This window comes from Ostrinia nubilalis, chromosome 8 (genome assembly GCF_963855985.1).
Source record: "Ostrinia nubilalis chromosome 8, ilOstNubi1.1, whole genome shotgun sequence".
In the NCBI taxonomy this organism is placed as follows: Eukaryota; Metazoa; Arthropoda; class Insecta; order Lepidoptera; family Crambidae; genus Ostrinia; species Ostrinia nubilalis.
Window position 1 is genome coordinate 11,873,366 of NC_087095.1, and position 18,912 is coordinate 11,892,277.

General features: G+C 38.2%; 2 protein-coding genes across 6 annotated transcripts in view; both read right to left on the reverse strand.

Annotated features, from left to right (window-relative positions):
- Positions 1 to 2,834, reverse strand: part of LOC135073937 (intermembrane lipid transfer protein Vps13) — a 40,954-nt gene extending 38,120 nt beyond the window's left edge. For 4 of the 5 annotated variants that reach the window (XM_063968195.1, XM_063968194.1, XM_063968191.1 and 1 more), the window contains exons 1-4: positions 2,706 to 2,834; positions 1,043 to 1,176; positions 684 to 807; positions 77 to 229 (exon numbers count right to left, since the gene is read on the reverse strand). In XM_063968195.1, the coding sequence (XP_063824265.1) occupies positions 77 to 229; positions 684 to 807; positions 1,043 to 1,176; positions 2,706 to 2,737 (443 nt within the window). In that variant the 5' untranslated portion in view covers positions 2,738 to 2,834. Of the gene's footprint in view, positions 1 to 76; positions 230 to 683; positions 808 to 1,042; positions 1,177 to 2,272; positions 2,618 to 2,705 lie in introns of those variants that run through there. The other variant, XM_063968192.1, reaches the window with a different exon arrangement.
- Positions 2,835 to 2,924: 90 nt separating this feature from the next.
- Positions 2,925 to 9,941, reverse strand: LOC135074236 (intermembrane lipid transfer protein Vps13-like). Its single transcript, XM_063968531.1, has 9 exons — positions 9,592 to 9,941; positions 9,420 to 9,506; positions 6,462 to 6,659; positions 5,714 to 5,937; positions 5,312 to 5,450; positions 5,026 to 5,224; positions 3,753 to 4,038; positions 3,386 to 3,497; positions 2,925 to 3,163 (listed from the first exon to the last, which is right to left on the reverse strand). Exons 1-9 carry the CDS (start codon positions 9,689 to 9,691, stop codon positions 2,925 to 2,927), a joined length of 1,584 nt encoding a protein of 527 aa, XP_063824601.1. The 5' UTR covers positions 9,692 to 9,941.
- Between the last annotated feature and the right edge of the window lie 8,971 nt (positions 9,942 to 18,912).

An 18,912-nucleotide genomic window follows, 5' to 3' on the forward strand; every position in this document is an offset into this window, starting at 1 on the left:
ATTTTGAAAACTTAATTGAGAAATTTTATTTATGAATCTGATCTATGTAGTAAAGTTCAAGTGTAGACATACATACCCTTTATACTTTCCCGTTTGCGGCACAATAATGTACGAGGCAGCGATATCGACGTCCAAGTCTATGAACGTGTGGTGATGCACAGCATACTGCATTCCTAAGGCAGACTTCTCTTTCATCTCTGTCAGTTTGTTGCCGGCAGCTGCTTGCAACCTGCAAGATGAATAATTATAATTGAACAAGTGATTCTCAACCTTCTGATTATTTTGTTAAGGCTGTGACAACTCAACTGCGTCAGATAAATTCTGACGCAGTTGAGTTGTCACAGCTGTCCTGAATTAGACAATCGCTGCTAATGTACTCTTTTTGTTAGCTATAGGAAAATAATACATTAGATAATTGTACACACAACGGGACATCAATCAAGTTGCAATGGATGCCATTTTGCAACGATAATAATTTATTTATTTATTTATTTATTTTATTTGGTGCACAAAACAGGGATACAACCATATCATACAAAGCGTTTAAAGCAGGTAATAATATACTTTTGTGGAAAAAAATCCTGCATCCACGAAAAATTGCGACATATACCATTGAAATGGTATGCAAGCAATTTCGGATCATCGTACCATAACAATACGTAGCAGAATCTAAATAAACTCACGTGGTCAAAGCTGTGGATTCGCTGGGAGGTTTGAATACGTTTACGATCTCTATGACGGTTTGAGCGTCGTACACTATTTGCAGTGGGCGCGCAGACACTTTTACTCTTTGGTCGCAAGCGCCATCTGTGAAAGAAAACTTTGAATATAGAATGAAAATTGAGTCAGACTGGCGATCCTCGATAAAAAGAAAGCAACAAAGATGTAAGAAAACGGCAGTTTTGAATTGAAAACTGCAATAGTAAAGGTTTTGAAAAAAAATTCTAAGATCTCGGTTATCGCGGATCGTTTCTATTGACACTATTTAAGTTGCTGGAAAACGCCAAATACCTATACTTATCCCTTCCTTTCCTTTACTTACCTAGAGGATTTTTCTCGAAGATGACGTTAAGTAGGTTAACGTCTTTAGTGACCTCTTTGGAGACCACCAACTGAGGCTCAAAGTCACCCTGCTGCACACCCGTCACAGTGAAGGCTTGCATTTGAACGTCCACCCTTGAAAATATATGCATATAGTGTAAACGTCCATCCTTGAAAATAAAATTTATTCATATAGTGTAAAAGTAGAAAACTAACACGTATAACAACGAAACCCTATACGTAAATAAGAGGAACAATAGCAAACGATAGATTAAGGTTATATTATATTCACTTTTACCACAGAATACATAATAGTAGCAACAGAAATTGCACTCCTTTGTGTAGGATCAGATGCCGACATTTTAACGGTAATAATAATAATGCAAAATATCCAACGCACATGGTGCATTCGAAATCGCACCTTACTACTACGCTCACAAGAGCGCATTTTTTTTGTGTTTAGAATTGATCTACGTCACCGCTCAAGCGTCAGGGTTGTATGAGCAAAGTAAAATAAATAAAAACTTAATTATAAGAAGCATTTATTGTATTTACGATTAGAAAACTTTAATCTAGTGGAGTTTGTATAATCGTACCATCTCTAAAGTACCTATTAATAAACTTCAGTGTTGCGATAAGTAATTCGAAATTAAACAAACAGTTTTAAAAGGTGTAGTGTCGGAAAATAGACACGGTGAAGTAAAGTTAATGTTTTTATTAGCTAAAATAATTTTTTTGCTATAGTTTTTTGTCAAAAGTATTTCAAAATAATTTATTATTTAAAAAGTGTAGTTTTTTTTATTATTTAAATCACTACAGTTAATTATTATTCCTAAATATTACAATTTTTCATTAAAGAAGAATAACAGTGCTGTTGTAACAATAAACCTTGATTGCGACTATGATCGACCGAGCGTGTATAGATACGCGTGTGCAAACAGGCGCGTGGCGGCCCGGACTGATTTGCAACTTGAAGTTGTCGCGCGTTGTAGGTAATTATCTCGGCCGGCATAGGCGAGTGACGGAGGCCTGCTTTTACTTCGAGTGTATTTCTTACGTGGAAAAGAGTCTTAAGAAAATCCTATAGGATATTGGACAATTTTTGAATCAACCTTCCAATTTAATCAAGGCGGAAATGTGTCTCCAAAGTCACATAGGTACTCCGTCCGCAAATGTACCACCTTACTTTTGATTCTTTTTTCCTATCCTAAAGTTCAAAATCAACTCTTACCTCAAGGCATTAGCACTGGGCCGCTGCTTCATATCCACCACGACATTGTCTACACACGCCTTCAAGACTTCGGAGATGTCATTGACAGCCACTTGTAATCGGTCGAGGCGGAAATGTGTCTCCAGAGCCACATATTCCGTGGGTAGGTGTAAGTAGCACACTTATTCTTATTCTGAATCTTATTTCGCTATCCTAAGGTTCAAATTCAAAATCAACTTACCTCAAGGCATTAGCACTGGGCCGCTGTTTCATATCCACCACGACATTGTCTACACACGCCTTCAAGACTTCGGAGATGTCATTGACAGCCACTTGTAATCGGTCGAGGCGGAAATGTGTCTCAAGAGCCACACATTCCGTGGGTAGGTGTAAGCAGCACACTTATTCTTATTCTGAATCTTATCCTAAGGTTCAAATTCAAATCAACTCTTACCTCAAGGCGTTAGCACTGGGCCGCTGTTTCATATCCACCACGACATTGTCTACACACGCCTTCAAGACTTCGGAGATGTCATTGACAGCCACTTGTAATCGGTCGAGGCGGAAATGTGTCTCAAGAGCCACATATACCGTGGGTAGGTGTAAGCAGCACACCTATTCTGATTTTGAATCTTATTTCGCTATACTAAGGTTCAAAATTAAAAATCAACTTTTACCTCAAGGCATTAGCACTGGGCCGCTGCTTCATATCCACCACGACATTGTCTACACACGCCTTCAAGACTTCGGAGATGTCATTGACAGCCACTTGTAATCGGTCGAGGCGGAAATGTGTCTCAAGAGCCACATATTCCGTGGGTAGATGGAGTGGCGCCGAGTTCTCCTGGTAGTCAATGGCACGGAAGAGCTTTTCTTTCTCTTCTGACGTCATCGCTTTCTCGAACTGCTTCACTGTAATACAGTTGAAATAGAATCAGTCAACGTTTAACGTTGCATGTTAATAGGCAAATTAAAAGTTGTTCAAAGTTACTAGTGACTGGTAATGGATAACACTAAATTACATAAGTATTTTAGTTCATGATTCCTGTTATAAATGCAATTTTCTTTAGTCTATGAATGCAAGGAGTTTAAACAATAATCATGAGCCGCATACAGATTAATCATGTCACTTACTTATGGCAGTGCCTTCTTCAAGCTCCTCCTCCTTGGACCCGCCTCCCCACCATCCACTGAACCAACCTCGAGATTTCTTCGCCTCCTCTTCCAATTTTCCTAACCTTTCCACCTAACGAAAAAGTCCACACAGTAAGTACATATTTGTAGGATAAAAAAACAAACTAACAAAAATACAGATTAGCCAGATACAGACAGACTACCTACTCACTTAAATATTTAGACTATGGTCTGAGTTCACTTATGCATTTTTTCAACTGTATTTTACATCCGTAGTTTGGTAACTATTTAAACCATTTCAAACCAATTTTATCAGACTAAGTATCAGGATAAAAGTATCTATAAAACTTCAAATCTTTTTACAAACCTCCATCTCTATCCTCTGCCGAATGACGACCAAGTTCAACAAGTCCAGGGTCTTCTCAGCCTTATCCAGGACTATCTGTTGGTCCGCAGCCACCTTCCCTTTGCTGCTCAATTTCGTTTGGTACGCAGTAGCATAGCTCTTGCATAAGTTCCTATGGGATAGCATGTGAGTCCAATCCCAGTTGCGACTACGACGGCGGACTTCCTCTTCTAGGATGCAGGTGTAAGCGAACTTCCACCATTCCTTGTAGTGGCCTTTGTAGCTCTTCAGGTCTGGACGGTATTTTCTGGGGGAATAATATTAGTGTTATTGATAACTAAAGAAACACAAAGAATCACTCAAAACGATTTTGATAAAAGAATCAGACATTCTTTTGTTTTATCGGAATAGTTTTTTCTCCCAATGGGAGGCGAAATCAACCAGATATGAAATGAAATGAACCAGACACAGAAACATTTATGTCAGACGGCTAATATGGCGGTTCATAAAATCTATGCTGGCTAGTGCCACCCTAGTGGGTTAACTCATTTAATACACCCCTCGCGATGGAAAGTTTTTGACAATCACTCGATCAATGATTACGTGTGTTATTTTATAAGTTCGTAACATATCCAATGCTAAGCCAAATAATCCTCCGTGGCTTAAACCGCACTTTTGCATGGAATCCAATACAGTGTAAATAATGAGACTCAAATTACGATAGTTTGGCTTCACCCTAATTCCTATTATCATAAAGATCACATTGGATCATGTATCAATTTAGACATGCTAACTTGAAGCTGTATAAAACATTTTTGACATTGCTATTTGGCCCATACAGATTCTGTGTGGAATCGAAATAATTTCACCAAGTAAATGACGCAGCTGAGAATTACAGGGAAACAAATCAAGAAGCCTTTAGCGCAAAACATTTATTTCCACTGCGTTAGCCTTTCAGCAAATGTAACAAGAGTTCGTTAGCCTTTCCTGGCCGGCGTCCAAGGTAAAAGATTGGCGACATTTCCTCTCAATAAGAATATGAATAAAAAGATTATCAAAGAAGGAGACAATTACGTAATCGTTTGTTACCTAACGCATACAACAATGTAGATTCTTAACGCATGAATCAATCGTATTTATCAAACACCTCTGACCCAAATTAACTCAACGCATCAGACACAACTCCGCATAATAACCAACATACCCTGGTCCTTCTATTAATACCGCAGACACTATACAAAGATCACGTTAAAATGGTCAATTAAGATGCGATGTTTGAACTCAATTAGCATACCTGTATGGCACGCCTTTGCTCATTCTGTCCATAGAGTCAGCTAATAGCATCATATCTTGGTATTGACTTTTGGTCAAGCTGACCGATAGCTGTTCCATGTGTAAACTTAAAATAACTTTGGGTATGCTAAACTTTGGAGTATCGCCCTCAGGTTTGGGATTTAGTTGTAGTTTTGCAGTGGCATTTATTGGGCCCAATGCTGAAAAAAAAACAAACAATCCAATTAGGCAACATTTTTAGTACCAAATACAGCAAGTGAACTTTTTCAATCTAAATAATATCTTACCATATTTATAGAAAGAAGGCTGTGATGTCTTCGTAGCTATCTCCGTCTCAAGACGAGTTTTGATATCTTGTGGGGTTGATCTTGAATACAATTCCGTCGCGGGATTCCAGTATATGGCGAGCCCTTCCAAATTCAATACCTGAAATAAAAGGTAGTCAATGTATTGTGGTACTTTTTTATTTCAATGGCTCTTTTCAACGAAAGTGAAAATAGATAAAATTATGGAGACTTGGGAGACCTATAAGACTTATAATAAGTCATGATAAGGTGAAGCCCAACTAGGAAATTTCTGGTAGTTATAAGTATTAACTACCTGAAGTCACGCTAAAATGATATTAAAGGAGCTGATTATTTTAGACCAGAATTCTTAAACAGACCAGAATTCCGAAAAAAACACTATACCTTGAAGATCTTAGTAACAGCTTCTTGTATGATCGTTTGCTTCCAATTTTCATCGGTTGTATGGACGGACAGATTGTGCAACGTTATCCCAAAGGAGAAAGGCGCCTTCGGATTTGTTATGCTATCCTCATAGCGTATGTGTATGTCAGTAATCTTGAGTTGCACATTTTTAATGATTTGTGTCACTAACTTCTCGACGAAGGTTTCATCAAGTTTGTTGTCGTCTAAAAAGATATTGAAATGGTAATTAAATAAGATTTTTTTAACACAGCAAAATGATTGCGGTCAAATACCTGCCTTGTCATTCATAGAAAAAAATGGAAATAGCTCTATTTCATCAAAGCTCCAAATTGGGAAAGTTTACGAAAGTTTCTTTCTTTTTAATTTGGTTCATTTGCATATGCAAATACAACAGCACGATTTAACATTCTGTTTTTCTTTACTTTCATATACATCTGGTGACCGTTAAATTAAAACCAAGTCGGTTAGCCGCATCTTCTAAACCCGCTGTTAAAAGCTTATTTTTTTAAACATTATTAGTAGTTTGTTTTTGCACAAATTACTAATAGCCCCGTTAGCCCCTCGCACTAAGCTAAATATGCTTGTGTCACGAACGAGTGAGCTCACCACAATAGTCAAGCGGCAGCGGGATTCGAACCGCGTTACCCGGATCACGAGTCAGCCAGTCCGACCCCTTCACCGTTCGGCTATAGTGGCTTCTCTTTCTCTTAACTCTCTCTCGCTCTACCTTTTGTAGCCTCCATCTTCTTTGCCTCCTCGACCCTAGCAAGCTCAGCTTGCTTGGAGGCCAGCGCCATCTTTTCTTCCTTCTCAGGGTCATACTTGATCTCAGCCGTAGGGTTGACGATCAGAAACAACCGGTCCACTGTCGCCTCCACCGACGCCCCATAAAGATTCTTCCATGGTATTTTAAGTACTAGTTTGCCTGATAAGGAAAATGAAAAGTTTAATGTACTATAAATAAATATAATGCAGATTTATCCTTTGTTCTCTTATCGTATTCACTAAATATTTTATATTCAAATCCATTATTATAAAATTTTATGTTCCTGTTAATAGAAAATGCGAATCAAAATGCGCATTTACAATAAATATTTCATATCCTATAACAGTTTAAAAAAATTGCTATGATGTGTAAAGTTTAAATCATTACTATGATGTAGAGCTGATATTATTAGTTTTTTGTTATTGTTGCTAGACAGAGGTGCTAAAAAATGATAAATCGCGATAAGTTGCCTGATGAACGATATTGAACTTTAATTTCATAATGCGAAGACACGTAATATGAGTCATATTATAAGTAGGCTAATTTCGCAGGTCAATCGCTAATTGAAAACGCTGTTGATAAGCAGGGTAGTGAAGCAAACACTCCTAATTATGGTATGCCAACAGCGTAGCGGCCGTGTCTAGGTCATAAAAGTTAGTCTTCGATCGGCTTCCCGCATGACTCAATAAGCCTGTAATTGTTTAAGTAAAGCCATTACATGCCTATAACGTATTGTGAATGTGTGATTACACTAATTAATTATAAAATTGCGTAACTACTAATAACTTTAAATAGCTAGTGGTTTAACACAAGCAAACTTTCTCTGCTAAGGGAAGGGAATAGCACAATAACGTAGATACGATTGTGCAAATTTTCTTATCACCTCTATTCGTTCTTAATCGCTTTTTAAAATATAGAACTTACATCGCCATACATTGCCTACCAGCAATCAAAAGATTAGATATCGCGAAATATCATCGCGAAACAAACAACTAGGTACATAGATATTGTTTACATCGGCTAAGGATAAGCTTAATAAAGATAAAAGTGTCATCCTAAAAATAGGAAAAATTACGATAATATCCTGCCTTGTTTTCAAAATAGCGCATGGCGTTAATAACATTTTTAATCTGGGTTGATAAATGTCTAGTTTAACATGAGTCTAAAGTCGTTTTCCAGCATCTCGGGTCGTCTTCACGTAGGTGAGGGGCATAGCGTAGCGGCGTTATTTCCACTAAAGAGATGCGCAGCGGAATATTGCCCAACTGTTGCCGGTGAATCTGAGCGTAGACAAAACATGTAACTAACGAATTTCTTAGATCATGTCTGTCTCTATTTTAGTGGAAAACAGCCCTTCTTATTCATTCTTAATCGCCACCGCACGCATGAAGACAAATCCTATAAACTGTGGCGGCGCTAAATCTCATCACGCAAATATAAAAAATTTCTTTAATTTGCATTTTTAATCTAGTGATAAGAGTCACATCTTTATTTAGATCTTTTTTATTAGAGCATTAACATAAATCTGAGGTCAGACTGTGACCTTCACATTCAGAGGAATTCACTGGCTGTCAGAATTCAGTGCCACTGATTTGAGGGCATGATGTCATCTGACCTGAACTTTATTATACCAATTACATACTTCTGTCTATACTTGTAAGTGAAGTGATAACCTTGTGGCAGACAGTTACAAAAGTGTGCTAATGAAATCATTTTTTGACTGACTGACAGACTGATACAGGAAAACAGGTTATAATACTGATAAACTTGAAACTATGTCTGGCTGTACAATCAAGATAGGTTTTTAACAATAATCTTATGGTTGCATAATTATCTGAGTCATGAGTAGCAAAAAAAGGATAAGTATTCATTTAAGATGTTTAAGTTTATACTTTATCATATGTAAATATTATGCATAATAAATATTATAAGACAGCAAAGCCAATACAGATGACTGTGTTTGTAGTTTTGTAAATATAAAAGAATAATGTTTGTATTATGCACATAGACCAAACTTTTTTAATTAAATAGGTACTATGTACATATGTGTAAATTGAACTTTCTATTTTTAGATTTAATCATAATCTTAAGTCCCAATCACATTCAAATCAGCTACCACCGTTGGTGTGACCAGCCTGTCAATGTCAATTTATTAGTGACTGACACCAAACATAACAGAATGAGTTTTTCTGAGGAACAACGAACAAGTTAAGCACATAGATGACATTGACCTATTTACTGTTCTAAAAGAAATATGGATGGAATAATATTCACAGGGTGATAAAATGAATTTTTATGTAAATGGAATGCCCTAATTTTCACAATAACATGTTAAACAAATATTTGCAAATAGAACAAGGACATTTTAACAAAAACACCAAATCTAAAAAATATGGTGTTGCATTAAAAACTTACTGATAACGGCAAAACAATTGTATAGATAGTATGTTAGCGTCAAGGACATGCATTAGTATAGCTGACAACAACACGAGTCTGTCACAATTTTTTAATAAGATTGCTAACTTTTACAAAAGTCTAATAACAATATAAATATGTTAACTTAGCTAGGGCTATGTTTTCTCTGAAAAACACAGCCCTAGCTAAGTTTTTTAAGAGGAGTATTGAGAGAGTATGAATTAGGAAATAAATTATCCCAACTAATATTATAAATGCGAAAGTAACTCTGTCTGTCTGTCTGTCTGTTACGCTTTCCCGCTTAAACCTCGCAAACAATTTTGATGAAATTTGGCATAGAGATAGTTTGAGTCCCGGGAAAGAACATAGGATAGTTTTTATCCCAGTTTTTGAAACAGGGACGCGCGCGATAAAGTTTTTCTGTGACAGACAAAATTCCACGCGGGCGAAGCCGCGGGCGGAAAGCTAGTTATAACTATAAATGAAAACATTGCAAGCACTCACCTAAATGTCCATAGACTGTTTGCACTGGAATATTGAGCTCTTCCAGGGCATTTTGTTTCAATATCAAGTTTTCCAACACGACGTCGCCTGCAAAACAATGATTGTGGACGTAAATAACCACTAACAATGTGGTTGAGTGGGTATGACATCATGCAAGGAACCAAACCCTTACCTCCCCATATGCCAAGTTTCAGCTGAGACCGGTTCAAGTTCTCCACATAGTCCCCCAGAAACCTATTCAGCACATCCACCACAATAGACTCAAACACCATCGTGGACGTGAACTTTTTCAAACAATTTTAAAACAATTCTTGTTCACTCATGTCATGGTCCGGCAACACATAATCGCACAATTTAACTTGGTAGTTACACAACAATATTATTTTTCGATAAATCTAAACTAATAACAAACGTACAATGCACAAACACGCACGAAAATTCATTTGATATTTCAAAATTATTTCACGAGATGATCGCAATTCGCAAATTATCAGCAGCGCAAAATATTGGTATTGCCAGATGTGTCACTTAAAACTGCTTTTTGAAATCATTTACTTACCCCACTTTTTTTTCTTAATTAAATCATTATATTAAAATAAGTATAATGCTGTTTTCTATGTATAATATGTATGTATTTACAAAAAAAAAGTATTTAAGTATGTTTATATCCGTTGTCTAGTACCCATAGTACAAGCTTTGCTTAGTTTGGGACTAGAAGCGCAGTGTAAAATTTAATGTCCAAGGATATTTATTTATTTATTTAAGTATAATACAACAGGAAAAGAAACACGGAACAGGGGCAGTTTAACAATAATAAGACTTGATTTTTTTTTTCAAATAGGACTTGTAAATAAATAAATAAAAACAAAGGTTTTTTTTACAGGTGAGAGCCTAAGCGTGCGTCTACCTACTTATGATTCATGAATTCATGATAATGATTGTTGTTTCACTTTTCCGTATTGACTGTGGGTGCATGTGCATTAGGTTTTGCAAATGGATCTTTCTTTAACCTGTGCTTTAACCACATGTGCACAACTCCCATCCCATTATTAAATTTACAAAAATCTAAAAAGACCAACTTTTTTATCCTAATGTTATTTATTATACCTATTAATTTGACTTGACCGTTATTCGAAGCTTAATTAATTGAGATAGGCACGTCATTTCCCGCCTCATATTGCTATCTCTTTCTACCCTATAGAGCTATCTCTTTCTACCACTACCGCCTGGCAGGGGCGAGACCGACCATTGAAGGAAGGTCCGCCATTTCTAGAAATCATTGGCGTCTTGTTTCCCGCCGTGTGCAGAGCTCTGCACTTCCGACAGATACTGTGTAAAATATTATAGTCCAAAGGTCTATTTTTTGTTCGGATCGAAATAATTTATATTTAATATTTGGAAAATCCAATAAGTGAGGTATAATAATAAGTTGAGTATAACACACACCCACGTAAGTATCAAAGAATTCTTTCTTTTTACAAAACCGTTATAAACTAATTTTGTTGCAACGCAAGTAACAAATATTTTTATACCCTACCTTTTATTTTAAATGCTAAACTTTAACGAATGTTCGTTCGAAAATATTTTTTTTGTCTACCCTCATACAAGTAATATTATGAGTTATTGAGTTGAGTTTCTAATCGTGTTCTAAAATTTTAGCATGGAAATTAACGACAAAAATGTAGATGAATTGCCAGCTTCGGAACCAATACCGGGACCATCTTCCGGGCGTAATGAACGACGATTTCGAAAGGATATTACGAGTTCATCTTCAAGCAGCAGTAGCAGCAGTACCTCCTCTTCAAGTGAGTCAAGTTCCTCAACTAGGGGACGTACTCACCGCAAAAAAGGAAAAAGAGGCAGGGGTAAAAAACACCGTTCCGATCGTAAAGTGGATAAATTATCAAAGCAAGTGCGAAACCTACAGAAACAATTGAGGAAAGAAAGGAAAACTGTAAGTACCCGTGATTATGTTTCTGACGATGATGCTATTTCGATTTTTTCGGGAGTTAGCCATAACCTATATAATGAGTTGCCAGTTTCACCTCGCGATAGCCAGGTTGTTAACGACCAAGAACCTTTTACCTTCGGTATTGAAACGAAGCTCAAGGAGCCTACTATGCCTAAAACTTCTGTTGAGCATCTAAAATTGCTAAATGATTTTCAGCATTTAGATAGTACTGAATGGAATGATATTAGGTACTTAGAAACCCAGAAATTATATAATAATTGCCCAGGTTACACTGATCTGGATTTAAACGATGAGGTGAAAATATACGAATGTCCGCGTCATTTATTACACGCTGACAAAGCATTTGCAGCTTTAACGATGTGTGCTGTTAAACAGAGAGAATCATTGCAAAAAGCTTTACGAGATTTATTGCTATGGACTAAAGATTCTGATAACCTCTCATATGAGGGACTAAGTGCAAAAATCAATGACCTTTTTTCCACAGGTGACTTTATTAAAACGTCATCAGATTTATTACAGCTTGTTTGTGGCCATCGAGCTGAAGTAATTCAAATGAGAAGGGACTGTGTTACGAAATATGTGAAGGATCCATTAGTCAAAACCTGCTTGAAAAAGATTCCACCGACAGCCTCAAATTTATTTGATGCCGAAAAATTTACAAGCGCCATCGAAAAGGCTGGGGGAGTCCGAAAGTGTTTTTGGCCAATAAAGAAGGCAAAAAATAGCTCTACCTCGCAGGCTGAGCCTAACAAACCAAGCACCTCCTCGCAGGGGGTTGCATCCCGTCGAGCACCTACGCAAGGTTGTTCTCATGGCCCTTATAGCGGTGCGCACTTCGCACATGCCACCTACTGCCATAACCCACCTCCGCAAGGTGGATGTAATGCACACTATCCTTCGCAAGGATATTCTCATTCCGCCACTGCGAATAATCAAAATTCCTTTCGTGGCCGTTCCTCGCGAGGAAACACAAGAGGTCAAGGACAGAATAGATCTGGACAAAAGCGAGAATCATCGCAGTCCGAATATAACAAAGATAATAAACGTAAAAAATTCTGACTCGATCAAATTTCGGGCGGGCCGTCTCAAGGACTTCATTCACAGATGGGAACAATTAAAAGCACCAAATTACATTTTAAAGATTCTAAAAGGGTATCGCATACCATTTTATCGAAAACCACCGCTAGTTCATCCAAAAGTATTAAGACACCACTTGAGCGTGCCACATTCAGACGAAATGTCTGTTGTAATAACTCAAATGAAAGACCAAGGAGTCCTAAAAAGTGCTGCACCAGGTCCGAGTTTCCTGTCCTCAATTTTTCTGGTCCCCAAGAGCGATGGTACGCCCCGTCCAATATTCAATTTGAAAGCCCTCAATCGTTACATAATAGCGGAAAAATTCCGACTGATCAATGTAACCCGTATACCAGATTTTTTGCAGCAGTCAGATTGGCTGTGCAAAGTAGACCTATCACAAGCCTACTTCCACCTGTCAGTCGCTCACAGCCACAGGAGGTTCCTTCGTCTGATTTATCAAGGCGAATTATTGGAAATGACATGTTTGCCCTTTGGCCTGAGTACAGCACCAAAAACGTTCGCCAGTTTAACGAATTGGATTGCTCAGGTTCTCAGGAAAATGAATATTCGGGTAGTTGTATTCCTCGACGATTTTCTGATCGCAAATCAGGACAGGAATATACTCCAAAATCACGTGCGCCTGACCATACAGCTCTTGGAGTCATTAGGTTGGATGGTCAACTACGACAAGTCGGTTCTAGTGCCGTCAAAGGCCCTGACATACTTGGGAATTATGTGGAACCCATGGACAAACCAGAAACAGCTTCCCGAAGAGAAACTTCCATCACTGATAGCCAAGTTGACAGCGATGCTAGAAAAAATATGCACAAATCTCTTGAATTTACAAAGTCTGGTAGGACTTCTCAATTTTGCCAGTTTTACTGTGCCACAAGGCCGCCTAAACTATCGCGCTCTGTTAAATCTACTCAACAAAATGTTGAAGAAGAACTCCAAACCACGACACTACATTCCTCTGGACGCCAGAGAAAACCTAAAGTGGTGGCTACGGAATTGCAAACTGCCATCACCTATTCACATGCCACCACCTTCACATTACCTGACTACCGATGCGTCGGACATAGCATGGGGAGCTCGATTAGATCACCTATCATTGACAGGGTTCTGGACAAAAAACGAACAAGACCTTCACTGCAACCAGAAGGAAATGTTAGCAATCCTAAGTCTTACAAGATCACTCTCAGTACCTGAGTCACAGTACGGTACTAATACAGTGCGACAACAAGACCGTAATTGCATATCTTCGACACGAGGGAGGTACCAAGTCACCCCCCCTGTTAAACCTGACATATCAAATTTATCAAATTCTGGACCAATATCGCATACATGTGAAAATTTATCACATTCCCGGAATTTACAATGGACATGCCGACCATCTGTCGAGGCTGCGACAAGCCCCAGAATGGCATCTTCTTCCCAAGGGCACTCTGAAAGTATTCTCTCAATGGGGGATCCCCTTAATCGATCTATTTGCATCCAATCGAGCACATGTTGTGATCAATTATGCATCGCTGGATCTGAACGATCATCAGGCATTGTTCCACGATGCATTCTCACGGACATGGAACTATCCTCTGGCATGGATTTTTCCTCCACCCTACCTCATTCCCAGGGTACTAAACCATCTCAATCAGTGTCAGGGAATTTACCTGTTAGTAGTACCTCGTTGGGATCGGGTATTTTGGAGAGCAGACGTGAAAGCACGAGCAATAGCCCCTCCACTCACGCTTCTGAACCTAGAGGAAGTCCTGATCGATGTGTCGACAGGCCTTCCACCTCCGAATGTACACGACATGACATTGGATTTCCTAAGCGAATGTAAATTAAACCCTGACAAAAATATCCCACAGATTATAGGTTATAATTCTCATCAAACTTGCAAACACCAAAATCAATCCGACGGAGTAGTCGTCTATACTAAATCCACACTCGCAGCAAACGTATCGGAAGTATACCTAAGACATGCATCATGCTTGCAGATTTCTATGCCTCAGCTGACCATTCTTGGTATCTATCGTTCACCATCTAATCGTAATGCTCAGCTATTTATTGATTCTTTATGTTCTCATCTGGAACTCATTAAAGGATCCAAAAATGTCATCATAACCGGAGACATAAATATAAATCTCATCTACAGGCAAGACGAACACTCCTATGATCGCAGCAATAGACACACTTACCTAGAAATGTTAGCCTCACAGGGTTTCTATCCAGGCCACTCTATCCCGACAAGAGGCTCAAGCTGCCTTGATCATATTATGATAAAACTCGATCATACACACAAAAATGCCACTATTGCTGTACTGGATACCACTGTCACTGATCATAGTGCGATTTTTCTAAAAATATCGTGCCCAGAAAAGTCAACAACAAATAGCAAAACTAAAACCAAAATTAACTATAGCAGAGCACTAGACTATCTAAAAACAACCAGACTAACCGACTTACTCGAATATAATGACCCTAACATCATAACCGAACTATTGATAAACAAACTGCAACAAAGCTTAAATGAGAATACGACTGTCATTTATATCCCAGCGAATAAAAGAATTCTAAAACCGTGGATTACCCAAGGTATGCTACGCTGCATCAGAAACAGAAACAACATGCAAAAAAACCTAAAACTTGACCCACATAACGAAATCTTGAGAATTACATACAAAAGGTACCGTAACTACTGTAACTGCTTATTAAAGAAACTAAAAAGGAATTACGACCGAGACCAACTTTTTAAAGCTCATAAAAACCCGAAAAAGCTTTGGGACACCATAAACGAAATAACCCAACGAAAGCCCCCTAAAGCCCAAAATCTAGAACTACTGCACGCTACCTCGTCTCCTCAAGACTCGGTAGATTTAACTAACACCTATTTTACGAACATTGGCAAAGAGTTGGCAGAAAAAATCCCAGGTACTTCTGACTCTCACCCGGTGCACAACAACACAACCAAAAAACAGGTATCATCATTTGTTTTTTACGATACTGACTGTGCCGAAGTACACGAAGTAATTAAGTCTATGAAATTAAACAGCTCCCCAGGATGGGATAACATCCCAACTGCCTTCCTAAAAATAGCTAACAATGAAATTGCTCCAATTATTTCTCACTTATCTAACTTGTGCTTCGCACAAGGAATTTTCCCAACCGTTTTCAAGCAAGCCTTGATAATACCTATTTACAAAGATGGCGACAAAAGTGATCCGTGTAACTACCGACCGATCTCTGTTCTATCATCACTGTCTAAACTTTTGGAAAAATTAATCAATAAGAGACTAATCAAATTTTTATCGAAATATGACATTATTGCAAAAAACCAATTTGGCTTCCAACGCGGGTTATCAACAGAAGACGCCGTAGTGGCCCTTACAACTCTTATAACACAAAAAGTGGACTCTGGAGACAGGTGTCTGGTAGTATTCCTTGACCTAAAGAAGGCGTTCGACTCAGTCTCGATACCCATTCTGCTAACCAGACTGGACGAGGTGGGGGTGAGAGGAACGCCTCTTAAACTGTTAAGGATTACCTATCTAACCGACAACAGCGAGTTCGAATGGGCAACCACATTAGTCGGGAAGCCACTGTAACATACAGAGTCCCACAAGGGAGCGTTCTGGGACCAACCCTTTTCCTGATATATCTAAATAACCTCTGTCAGAGAAACATTCCTAAGGGTTCTGTGTTTTCTTACGCAGATGACACAGCAATTCTGTTCTCCGGCAAATCTTGGTCCGAAGTGAGGAAACTGGCGGAAATGGGGATGGCCAGTGTGGCAGCATGGTTGGATGCAAGCCTTCTTACTCTGAACACATCCAAGACACACTATGTTTGTTTCAGTAAAAACATCAGATCCCAACCTCCTCTAAATTTTAATTTAAAAATTCACAAGTGCGGCAATCCATCGGTCACTAACTGCCCATGTTCTGGAATAGATAAAGTTTCTTACGTTAAATACCTTGGAGTCCTCCTCGATCAGCGTCTTTCCTGGCACCAACATGTAGAACTGACTGTGAAAAGAGTGAGAAGGCTAATCTGGACTTTCAAAAACCTGCGTCATGTCGCGAACAAAGAATTACTGACCCAGACATATATTGCCTTAGCCCAATCGGTATTGGTATACTGCATATCAGTATGGGGTTCGGCCACTAAAACTATCTTCCTAAGTCTGGAGCGGGCTCAAAGGTCCCTTATAAAAGTCATGTTGTTTAAACCATACAGATACCCCACTGATAATCTTTATGTAGAGGCCGACCTTCTATCGGTTAGAAAACTTTACGTAACTAATATAGTTCTTAAAATGCACAAACTCCTACCCTTTGATGACAGTCTGCTGACCGGTAGGCGAAAGGATAAAGTTGCCATAATTCCCGCCGTAAAATCGGACTTCGCTAGACGGCAATACCACATGCAGTCTGCTACAATATATAATAGGCTAAACAAATGTCTTAATATATACCCACTAAATATACACAACTGTAAGGAAGTACTTATCGAATGGATCAAACCAAGGACCTACAACGAGATCGAATTGATAATACTGAAATATTTATAAAATACTAGTAATACTGAATCCGTTCAGTGGATTTTGCGTGGAAGAGTAACAAACATAATTATTATATGTTAACATCCAAACACCCATACACACAAACTTTAGTACTTATAACATTAGTAGGTCTAGCTATGCATCACACACACACACAAACACACACACACACAAACACACACACACAAAACACACACACACACACACACACACACACACACACGAGCGTGGTACTTATAATGGAAATAAATAAATTAACTGTTGCATCAAACGTAGCGCATGTAGCGCATATTATATCGATTTACATTAACTTAGTTTACTAGTTAAGTGAATAATTGTAAAGAGGAGCGGTTCTTCCCAACACAGGCAATGTCTTGCCTAAAGGGAAGTTCCTACCATTATCTGTATATTATTAGACTAAGTTACGAAAATAAATTTATTATTATTATTATTATTATTATTGGAGGTCTGGAAATGTGGGGGTGGACGAAAAATCTAAAAGGTTGGAATAGTCAACAAATTGACCTTCTTCAAAAATCATGGCGATCCTCGACCAAGAAAACTTATGAATCTGCTTGGAAAAAATGGTTAGTGTGGGCTAAGGAGCACAAAATAGATTCATCTAATCCTTCAGGGAGTGACTTGGCGAGATACTTGTCTGATTTATTTTTAGTACATAAACTATCATACAATACTGTCTTACTACATAAATCGGCAATCTCTACTCTTTGTAATGCTGAATGTGCAGGTGTGCTAAGTTCTCATGTTTTGGTTAAACATGTTTTAAAATCAATAGCATTACAAAAACCAATATGTCATAAACCACCGGTTTGGAATATAGATATTTTAGCGTCCTTTTTGGAAAAGCACAAAGTCAATATAAATAATACCTTTGAAACACAACGACATACAGCTGCCCTTTTACTGCTAACCTCGGGACGAAGAATTCATGATCTGACCTTACTTTGTGTTGATTCTAATCACTATATTCTCTCAGACGACTCTGTAGTTTTCTGGCCAGCATTTGGGTCTAAAACTGACTCTGTTAACTACCGGCAATCAGGTTGGAGATTGATTCATAATCCGGCTTGTATTAATTTAAATCCAGTGTTTTGGATAAATCAGACAATTGATTTGCTTAAATCCCATAGAGATTCCGCCAAATGCAGTAAGTTGTTTGTAAACACGAAAGGTGTCCCTAGGCCTGCATCGCGGGCAATAATAGCAGGGTGGATCAAAAGTCTTTTGAAGGACGCAGGCATAACTGCCAGTCCGGGAAGTATACGTTCTGCTGTCGCCTCCAAGAATTGGTTGGATAGTTACCCGATTGAAGATATTTTGTCAAGAGGTAACTGGCGATCAACAAATACCTTTTGTAAATTCTATCGACGCGAAGTTATGCCTGCATCAATCACGCCATCAGTGACGGCTTTGTTTAGTGCTGTAGATTGAAAAATATCACAAATTATGTGTATTATTTTTAATCAAGATCTAAGAATTATGATTTATGGTTTTTATTATGTACCTATAATTTTGTAGAAGATACTTTTCTCTTTTGTTTATTTTTAAATATACATTATTATACATATAAAATGTATTTTCATGAATTAGAAAGTACCTACGAATATACCTAATAAAAATGTCACATTGGGCGTCCTTCCACTACCACCAGGCGATAACAAACAAGTCTCAATTAATTAAGCTTCGAATAACGGTCAAGTCAAATTAATAGAGGCGTTTTACCTACCAATAAAACGCTTATTAATTTACTTACCTTATTCGAAGCTTATGAATAAGTTCTGCCTGGTAGTATAGCGACTCAATGATTTCTAGAAATGGCGGACCTTCCTTCAATGGTCGGTCTCGCCCCTGCCAGGCGGTAG

Excerpts from the sequence above, each read along its gene's own strand:
- LOC135074236 (XM_063968531.1), bottom strand. The coding sequence starts at position 9,691 with ATGGTGTTTGAGTCTATTGTGGTGGATGTGCTGAATAGGTTTCTGGGG. Across the intron at positions 5,938-6,461 it reads GAAGATGGAGGCTACAAAAG|ACGACAACAAACTTGATGAA; the intron begins GTAGAGCGAGAG and ends ATATCTTTTTAG. Across the intron at positions 5,225-5,311 it reads GCCTTCTTTCTATAAATATG|CATTGGGCCCAATAAATGCC; the intron begins GTAAGATATTAT and ends TTTTTTTTTCAG.